Below are 11,199 nucleotides of genomic sequence, written 5' to 3'. Positions count from 1 at the left end.
AGACAGACGTGTCCCAGAGACAGAGATGTGTCCCAGAGACAGAGACGTGTCCCAGAGACAGACGTGTCCCAGAGACAGAGACTTGTCCCAGAGACAGAGACGTGTCCACACTCATTGGACTCATGTCCTCTGTGTCCTCACACAAACACACATGGACACAAAGGTTCATGTTTGGACATGAAAGACGTGACGATGACGTGAGTTCAGAGAGAGAGAGAGACAGGAGACAGACGAGTGGACAGGAAAGGGACAAAGACAGACAGAGAGGACGAGGACAGTGTGCTTTACTCACTGGTCAGAGCTTTCTCGTAGCTTTTACCCATCGCTATGAAGTTCCTCAGACAGGGATTAAACTGCTCCATGATGGACTGAGAGAGAGAGAGAGAGAGAGAGAGAGACATTTGTTTAGTGAAGAGACAGAAAACACACACACACACTCTTGTACTTGCTGCATACTGAGGACCAGCATTTCCACTTTATAAATCAACACAATCACAAATATCTACTTCATGAATGACATCTATAAAGAACTACTGGGTGCAGTACCATAACATGTCTGCAGGTGGAGCCCCAGAGCAAAAAGTGTGTGAAACACCAGGGCTGGAAAATGAGTTTTTGTACCAAATTGAGGAGTTAAAAACAGAGTATAACATGTTTACAACCTAAGGAAGTGATTTGAATGAAAACAAAGTGAGGACCGGACAAAATGTCCTCACTTTGTTGGTTAAAAATCCCTCACTGGTCCTCAGTATGCCGCAAGTACAAGAACACACACACACACACACTCTAAATAATCATAATAATATATATATATTATTATTTATACTAATGTATACACATGAGAAATTGTGTGGGTGGAGCTAATGTATGGATGATGATTGACAGGAGGAACCTGTATGTATGAATGTATGTATGTGTGTGTGTGTGTGTGTGTGTGTGTGTGTGTAGGAATGTGACACATGAGGCTGAACCTGTACGACAGTGAACTCATGTCCCGCCCTCCCATCATGCATCTCTTCATTCGGACACTTTTATCATCTTATAACATTCTTTAGTCAATTATCCTCCCCATCAGTGTGTGTGTGTGTGTGTGTGTGTGTGTGTGTGTGTGTGTATAAATGACAGTAAAGTTGTGTTGTCGCTCACTCACCACACACACACACACACACACACACACTCGCACACACACATGACTCAGCCCTGGCAACACCAGCAAGGGACAGGGACATGGAGGAGGACATGGACATGGAGGTGGACAGAGAGGAGGACAGGGACATGGGGGAGGACATGGACAGGGACATGGAGGAGGACAGGGATGAGGACATGGAGGAGGACATGGAGGAGGACATGGGGGAGGACATGGAGGACAGGGACATGGAGGAGGACAGAGAGGAGGACATGGACATGTAGGTGGACAGAGAGGAGGACAGGGACATGGGGGAGGACATGGACAGGGACATGGTCATGGGGGAGGACATGGACATGGGGGAGGACATGGAGGACAGGGACATGGAGGAGGACATGGACGAGGACAGGGACATGGAGGTGGAGGAGGACATGGACGAGGACAGGGACATGGAGGAGGACATGGATGACATGGGGGAGGACATGGAGGACAGGGACATGGAGGAGGACAGGGACGAGGACATAGACATGGAGGAGGACATGGAGGACATGGTCATGGGGGAGGACATGGACATGGGGGAGGACATGGAGGACAGGGACATGGAGGAGGACATGGACGAGGACAGGGACATGGAGGTGGACATGGACGAGGACATGGGGGAGGACATGGAGGACAGGGACATGGAGGAGGACATGGACATGGGGGAGGACATGGAGGACAGGGACATGGAGGAGGACATGGAGGTGGAGGAGGACATGGACGAGGACAGGGACATGGAGGAGGACATGGACATGGAGGAGGACATGGACATGGAGGACATGGACATGGGGGAGGACATCGACGAGGAGGAGATGGAGGAGGACATTAAGAGAGATGTGTGGAGGAGACAACGGTAAATGGACTGAGACAACTACATAGTAACCAAGAACTAGGACCAGAATCAGGATTCAGGGTTTAGAGACTCTTTACTAAATCAGACTAAGGTGCTGTGGAGACATGTGATGGACAGATGGACAGATGGACATGTGATGGACAGATGCTGAGACAGATCAGACGCGTCTCTTTTACAGTTTAAACGTCGTCTCCTTCAGGATGTTTGGGATTAGTCTGACTATGAATCACATGACCCAGGTACCTTAGTCCGGCTAAGACGAGCTGGACTCCTGACAAACTTCTAAGAGCGAAGACAGAGACGTGGACAGATTCACTGTGTCTCAGTCAGCGGCAGGGGGCGCTCTCACAGCGCCTGAACTATCCTTTAAAAGCGATTCATGCGTTCAGACTGTGACATAATCTGGTTTAGAATCACACACACACACACACACACACACACACACACACACACACACACACACACACACACACACACACACACACACACACACACACTTACCTTGTAGACATTCTCCGTAATGCGGTGGACCTCGTCCGTGCGGGACATCCTGCTCCTGTGTGGCGGGAAAAAGACCGCGGCGCGCGCCACTGCAGATCCACACACTCAACTGGCTCGTGCCGCGGGGTTCTCGGCTTTATATACGTCACTCCTCCGCGGCTACGCCCACAGCGGGGAAAACCACGCACACACACACACACACACACAGTCAGTGCCGCCTCGCGCTGCTGGAGAACCCACAGAACCACCATCCCATAATATCCTCATTGTGTGTGAGATGTGAGATTACGCCAAAGACTAAGATTATTATTATTATTATTATTATTATTATTAATGTTATTTTGTACAAACATCGATATGTTTATAAATTTAATGCAATATGTTTATCGAGTGTCTGTGAACGCAGGCCACGCCCCCTTCACTGCGTCACAGCTGCCCACGTCTCCTCCTCCTCCTCCTCTGCTTCAACCATTCAGAAGATGTCACACACACACACACACACACACACACACACACACACACACACACACACACACACACACACACACACACACACACACACACACCAGTCCATCACAGGGACACACACACACACACAAACAAGAACAAAAACAACTCTCCCACACCAAAGTCCACAGAGAAAACCAGTGATTTTAGCTCACAGGGACACAGGAGCTGCTGGTCCTCTGCTGCCTCGTGTGGTCACTTTGTGTCACTGAGTTAAGTCTAAAGTAAATATTTTAAAAGCTGAATTCACTAAAATCAGTCATTGTAAGTTAGTGATGGAGGCAGCAGTGGATCAACAACTCCTGTGAACTCCTGTGTGCTGTGATGTTAAAATCACTGGTTTACTCTATGGACTTTGGTGTGGGAGAGTGAGTGACTTTGGTGTAGGAGAGTGAGTGACTTTGGTGTGGGAGAGTGAGTGACTTTGGTGTGGGAGAGACTTTGGTGTGGGAGAGTGAGTGACACTGGTGTGTGAGAGTGAGTGACTTTGGTGTGTGAGAGTGAGTGACTTTGGTGTGTGAGAGTGAGTGACTTTGGTGTGGGAGAGAGTGAGTGACTTTGGTGTGGGAGAGAGTGAGTGACTTTGGTGTGTGAGAGTGAGTGACTTTGGTGTGGGAGAGTGAGTGACTTTGGTGTGGGAGAGTGAGTGACTTTGGTGTGTGAGAGTGAGTGACTTTGGTGTGGGAGAGTGAGTGACTTTGGTGTGGGAGAGTGAGTGACTTTGGTGTGGGAGAGTGAGTGACTTTGGTGTGTGAGAGTGAGTGACTTTGGTGTGAGAGAGTGAGTGACTTTGGTGTGTGAGAGTGAGTGACTTTGGTGTGAGAGAGTGAGTGACTTTGGTGTGTGAGAGTGAGTGGTTTACACACTTCACTTTCCTGTGCTCTCTCTCACACACACACACACACACCTGCAGTGACGTGCCTCCCACTCACCATCATCCTCCTCTTCTGTGACTCATCATTTCAGATGTGTGTGTGTGTGTGTGTGGCTCCACCCACTCCCACAGTCATTCACAGTGAAGTGGACTGAGACTCTGTGGACGTTCAGCTCTTTTTTTTAGAGTGAGACATAAAGAGTGATTTTAATCTCAGATTATACCTAAAACATAATAAATCCATATAGTACACTATACTAGAGTATTTGGACACGCCCACATTTAAAATAGACAGTGAAAGAAAAACAAACATCATCATGATTCATACTTTTATTTTGAAGTTATTGTCATTTTAAATGTGTTGTTTTTTTTAATACGGTTTAATGATCATAAAATAAAAGAATCATCATTCATGTCCACATACTTTAGTCCATAAACCGTGTGAACCCGCTGCTGCTGCCCCCCAGTGGTCAGTGTGTGAACAGCAGCCTTTAACCTGCAGTGACGCAGCCTTTATTTTTCATTTTAAAGATTTAAACAAATGTTTGTTTGTTTTTAAAAAAAAGAAAGAAACAGATGTTTTGAATTTAAAAACGTTACAAACGTATTTATGGAGAGAACATTAAAGGGATAGTTCAGGTGTTCAGACGAGCCACTGACACACACACACACACACTGCTGTGAGCGCCCCCTGCTGCTGAGTGATTTTTAGCAGCAGGGGGCGCTCACAGCACACTGAGCACCACCACCATGTGAAGCTGTGTCAGCACAATCACTCCTTGAATTTAAGGGAAAATTGGTCCTTGAAAAGTCCTTGAAAAATCCTCGATTTCTTGGATTTGAGAACCCTGTGGAGTCAGAACCTGACGACCTCACCTTCAGGAACCTTCATGTTCTCTTCAGTCCTTCACGCAGCAGCCGAGGAGGAGGAGAATGAGGAGCAGGAGGAGGAGGAGGAGGAGGAGGAGGAGGAGGAGCAGTGTGAGAGTCTGCAGTGACACTTGACTATGGATGTTTCTTCTCGTCATAGGAGGAGGACCTGGAGGAGGAGGAGCTGATGAAGGAGCTGGAGGAGGAGCAGGAGCTGGAGGAGGAGCTGGAGGAGGAGCTGATGGAGGAGCTGTAGGAGGAGCAGGAGCTGGAGGAGGAGCTGGAGGAGCTGATGGAGGAGGAGCAGATGTTCTCATACAGCCAGCAGCTCTCGCTCTGCTTTCTTCCTGGATCGTTCTCTCTCTGAAACACAAACACAGATCAGCTGCGTCTCAGGCTCCTCCCACTCATGAACACATGAACACATGAACATATGAACAACATGAACATATGAACATATGAACATATGAACATATGAACAACATGAACAACATGAACTCATGAACTCATAAAAACATGAACAACATGAACTCATAAAAACATGAACACATGAAGTCATGAACAACATGAACTCATGAACAACGTGAACTCATGAAAAGATGAACAACATGAACACATGAAGTCATGAACAACGTGAACTCATGAACACATGAACTCATGAACAACATGAACTCATGAAAAGATGAACAACATGAACTCATGAACTCATAAAAACATGAACACATGAACTCATGAACAACGTGAAGTCATGAACATATGAACTCATGAACTCATGAACATGAACTCATGAACACATGAACTCATGAACTCATGAAAACATGAACTCATGACAACATGAACTCATGAAAAGATGAACAACATGAACTCATGAACAACATGAACTCATGAACAACATGAACTCATGAACACATGAACTCATGACAACATGAAAAACATGAACTCATGAAAAGATGAACAACATGAACTCATGAACACATGAACTCATGAACTCATAAAAACATGAACACATGAAGTCATGAAGTCATGAAAACATGAACTCATGAACAACATGAACTCATGAACACATGAACTCATGAACTCATGAACAACATGAACTTATGAAAACATGAACTCATGACAACATGAACAACATGAACTCATGAAAAGATGAACAACATGAACTCATGAACAACATGAACACACGAACAACATGAACTCATGAACTCATGAACTCATGAACAACATGAACTCATGAACAACATAAACTCATGAACTCATGAAAACATGAACTCATGACAACATGAACAACATGAACTCATGAAAAGATGAACACATGTACTCATGAACACACGAACAACATGAACTCATGAACACATGAACTCATGAACACATGAACTCATGAACAACATGAACTCATGAACAACATGAACTCATGAACATGAACTCATGAACTCATGAACAACATGAACTCATGAACTCATGAACTCATGAACACATGAACTCATGAACACACGAACAACATGAACACATGAACTCATGAACACACGAACAACATGAACTCATGAAAACATGATCTCATGAATACATGAACTCATGAACACATGAACACATGAACACATGAACTCATGAACAACATGAACAACATGAACTCATGAACACATGAACTCATGAACAACATGAACAACATGAACTCATGAACAACATGAACTCATGAACACATGAACTCATGAACACATGAACTCATGAACAACATGAACAACATGAACTCATGAACACACACACACACCTGGTTTCTGCTCTGGAACATCAGGAAGTTCGTCTGCAGGAACGTCAGGAAGATCCAAGACTCCCTAAAATGATTTAAAAAACAAACAGACGACACATGAGGAGGAGGAGCATAGAGAAGAGGAGGAGCAGAGAGAGGAGGAGGAGGAGCATAGAGGAGGATCATAGAGAGAAGGAGGAGCATAGAGAAGAGGAGGCGCAGAGAGGAGGAGGAGCATAGAGAGGAGGAGGAGCAGAGAGGAGGAGGAGCAGAGATAAGAGGAGGAGCATAGAGAGGAGGAGGAGCTGTGGTCACTGATGACCTCTGACCTGAGTGATAGCGTCCAGCTCAGCGAGGACATCGTCTTCGTCCTCCTGAGACAAAGAGCCTGAGAGCATGTCGTCGATTTGCTGTTTAAAGACAATAAAGACGATAAAGACGATAAAGACGATAAAGACAATAAAGACAATAAAGACACAAACAAAAAGAACAAATAAACAAACTTTAAATTATTTAAATAATCACCCTCTGATATTCAATGGCGTCTTGAGTTTCATCCATGATGCGCTCCACGTCTTCGATGGTCATCGCCTGGAGACAAAGACAGAGACTTAACCTGAGCGCTAACCAGGTTTGAACAATCACCAGGTCAAAGGTCAAAGGTCACAGGTCAAAGGTCAAAGGTCACCCACCTCGTGCATCTTCTTCAAACATTCATTTCCAACCTTCAAACCATCGATGACTTTCTTTTCAATCTGTGCAAACTCCAGGTCCTGAACCTGAGATGAGAACAACAACCAGGTCCATGTTAAAGCTGCTGCTCACGCTACGGCTAACGCTGCTGCTAATGCTACTGCTAACACTGCTGCTAATTCTGCTGCAGTACTGCTGCGCTCCGCACGGTGGCAGCAGTGAACTCACCAGACGCTCCAGGTTGGTGATCTGATTCTCAGTCTTGTCCAACAGTTTGTCCTGGTAACGTTTCTTCTTCAGCAGGAGGAGAGCTTTTCTGAAACAGGAATCACAACACAATCTCAACACAACACAATCTACACAACACAACACAACTTCATCTACACAACACAACTTCATCTACACAACACAACATCACAACACAATCTCAACACAACACAATCTACACAACACAACACAACTTCATCTACACAACACAACTTCATCTACACAACACAACACAATCTACACAACACAACATCACAACACAATCTCAACACAACTTCATCACAACACAACTTCATCACAACACAACTTCATCACAACACAATCTCAACACAACACAACTTCATCACAACACAATCTACACAACACAATACAACTTCATCACAACACAATCTCAACACAACACAATCTACACAACACAACACAACTTCATCACAACACAATCTCAACACAACACAACACAACTTCATCACAACACAATCTACACAACACAACTTCATCACAACACAATCTCAACACAACACAATCTACACAACACAACTTCATCACAACACAATCTCAACACGACACAACTTCATCACAACACAATCTACACAACACAACACAACTTCATCACAACACAATCTACACAACACAACTTCATCACAACACAATCTCAACACAACACAATCTACACAACACAACACAACTTCATCACAACACAACGCAACTTCATCACAACACAACACAATCTACACAACACAACACAACTTCATCACAACACAATCTCAACACAACACACTCGACACAACACAACACAACTTCATCACAACACAATCTCAAAACAACACAATCTACACAACACAACACAACTTCATCTACACAACACAACATCACAACACAATCTCAACACAACTTCATCACAACACAATCTACACAACACAACACAACTTCATCACAACATAATCTCAATGCAACACAATCTACACAACACAACACAATCTACACAACACAACTTCATCACAACACAATCTCAACACGACACAATCTCAACACAACACAATCTACACAACACAACACAACTTCATCTACACAACACAACTTCATCTACACAACACAACTTCATCACAACACAACTTCATCACAACACAACTTCATCACAACACAATCTCAACACAACACAATCTCAACAACACAACTTCATCACAACACAATCTCAACACAACACAATCTACACAACACAACACAACTTCATCACAACACAATCTAAACACAACACAACACAACTTCATCACAACACAATCTCAACACAACACAATCTACACAACACAACTTCATCACAACACAATCTCAACACAACACAATCTACACAACACAACACAACTTCATCAACACAACACAACTTCATCACAACACAATCTCAACACAACTTCATCACAACACAATCTCAACGCAACACAATCTACACAACACAACACAATCTACACAACACAACTTCATCACAACACAACACAATCTCAACACAACTTCATCACAACACAATCTAAACACAACACAACACAACTTCATCACAACACAATCTCAACACAACACAATCTACACAACACAACTTCATCACAACACAATCTCAACACAACACAATCTACACAACACAACACAACTTCATCAACACAACACAACTTCATCACAACACAATCTCAACACAACTTCATCACAACACAATCTCAACGCAACACAATCTACACAACACAACACAATCTACACAACACAACTTCATCACAACACAACACAATCTCAACACAACTTCATCACAACACAATCTACACAACACAACTTCATCACAACACAATCTCAACACAACACAATCTACACAACACAACATAATCTACACAACACAACTTCATCACAACACAATCTACACAACACAACACAACTTCATCTACACAACACAACTTCATCACAACACAATCTACAAAACTTCATCTACACAACACAACTTCATCCACACAACGCAACTTCATCACAACACAATCTACACAACACAACTTCATCACAACACAATATACACAACACAACTTCATCACAACACAATCTACACAACACAACTTCATCACAACACAATCTCAACACAACACAACACAATCTACACAACACAACTTCATCACAACACAATCTACACAACACAACTTCATCACAACACAACACAATCTACACAACACAATCTACACAACACAACTTCATCACAACACAATCTACACAACACAACACAACTTCATCACAACACAATCTACACAACTTCATCCACACAACACAACAAAACACAACTTCATCCACACAATGCAACTTCATCTCAGCTCTGTAAAATTCAGGGGATGCAACCGAGACACAACAGACACACACACACAGATACAACAGAGATGCAAAAGAGACACAACAGACACAACAGTGATGCAAAAGAGACGCAACAGACACACACACACAGATACAACAGAGATGCAAAAGAGACACAACAGACACAACAGTGATGCAACCGAGACACAACAGACACACACACACAGATACAACAGAGATGCAAAAGAGACACAACACACACACAACAGACACAACAGAGATGCAAAAGAGACACAACAGTGATGCAAAGGAGACGCAACAGACACACACAGACACAACAGAGTTGCAAAAGAGACGCAACAGACGCACAACAGAAACAACACACACAGAGATACAACAGACACACACAGAGATGCAAAAGAGACGCAATAGACACACAACAGACACGCACAGAGATACAACAGACACAACAGAGACACACATTCAGTGGAATCCTGGGGTGACTCGAAAGTGCACAGGTTATTATTTTAACCATGAAGTTTGTCACGTGTGACGACAGACAGACAAACAAACAAACAAACAAACAAACATGAACTCACTCTTTCTTTCCATCCTTCAGCAGTTGTTTTGCTAACTCTCTCTCTTTGCTCAGCTGGATGTTGATCTTCTTCTGATACTGTCGCAGTTTATCTCTCTGTTGTTTCAGTTGCTGCAGAGAAACACACACACACACACACACGTTTCACTACAGACATAAACAAATAAACAACATAAGCTCGGACCGCTGAGCTCCGCTTTAGTTTCACTGGTTATTTTTAACCAGTTATTACGACAGACTTTGACCGAACACTGATTACAAGTCAAAGCCTCAAAGTGGATCCACATCGGAACATGTTAAAGTTTAACGATGTTTGCCGAATTAAAGTTAAGTCTTATTAGAAGCGCCAATGAGTGACGTTACGTTATTTATGTTGTATTTTTTATATTAACGGAGACTATTGTTTGTTTAAATGACACTTTTCTACAGGAGGTCTGGTTAGCCGGAGCTAACGTTAGCGAGCTAGCTTACAGCACTCACCAGAACGGCTTTGTCCTGTTCCGTCACGCGCGTTTGTTTCTTTTTCCCGAAAATGTTTCCCATCGTGACAAAAGCATCACAGCCGCAGTTCAACACCGGGACGACGACGCGCTTTCTGCGGCTACAACCGACTTCTGACCGGCGTCTCCTCCGCTGCCGTCTACACGGTCTTCGCCGTCCGTCCACGCCCGCGACAACAAGGACGGAAGCCGAGGACAGTCAAAAGCGCCACAAACCGACGTCATTACGAGGAGCACGCGCCCGCATTCGACTTTAATAAAACACGTCAACATATTTAGACGGCGAGAGTGACGTCACTCGTTGATGTCAACTGTCAACA

The 11,199-nt window shown here is 43.9% G+C and overlaps 1 protein-coding gene across 3 annotated transcripts; it reads right to left on the bottom strand.

The window, feature by feature from the left end:
- Window positions 1-4,215: 4,215 nt before the first annotated feature.
- Window positions 4,216-11,072, bottom strand: chmp6b (charged multivesicular body protein 6b). 3 transcript variants are annotated; one of them, XR_014593068.1, is made up of 9 exons: window positions 10,860-11,072; window positions 10,381-10,490; window positions 7,436-7,523; window positions 7,207-7,293; window positions 7,040-7,105; window positions 6,844-6,924; window positions 6,536-6,599; window positions 4,647-5,133; window positions 4,216-4,591 (listed from the first exon to the last, which is right to left on the bottom strand). XR_014593068.1 is itself a non-coding variant. In XM_083905225.1 (8 exons), exons 1-8 carry the CDS (start codon window positions 10,920-10,922, stop codon window positions 5,084-5,086), a joined length of 609 nt encoding a protein of 202 aa, XP_083761351.1. In that variant the 5' UTR covers window positions 10,923-11,071; the 3' UTR covers window positions 4,216-5,083. The 3 variants fall into 3 exon arrangements, 1 of the variants encoding a protein (XP_083761351.1); XR_014593069.1 differs by having other exon boundaries at window positions 4,216-4,979; window positions 5,010-5,133; XM_083905225.1 differs by having other exon boundaries at window positions 4,216-5,133; window positions 10,860-11,071.
- Between the last annotated feature and the right edge of the window lie 127 nt (window positions 11,073-11,199).

The sequence above is a fragment of the Microchirus variegatus genome, assembly GCF_963457635.1.
Source record: "Microchirus variegatus genome assembly, chromosome: 18".
Taxonomy (NCBI): domain Eukaryota; kingdom Metazoa; phylum Chordata; class Actinopteri; order Pleuronectiformes; family Soleidae; genus Microchirus; species Microchirus variegatus.
This window is presented reverse-complemented; position numbering and strand designations above follow the sequence as displayed.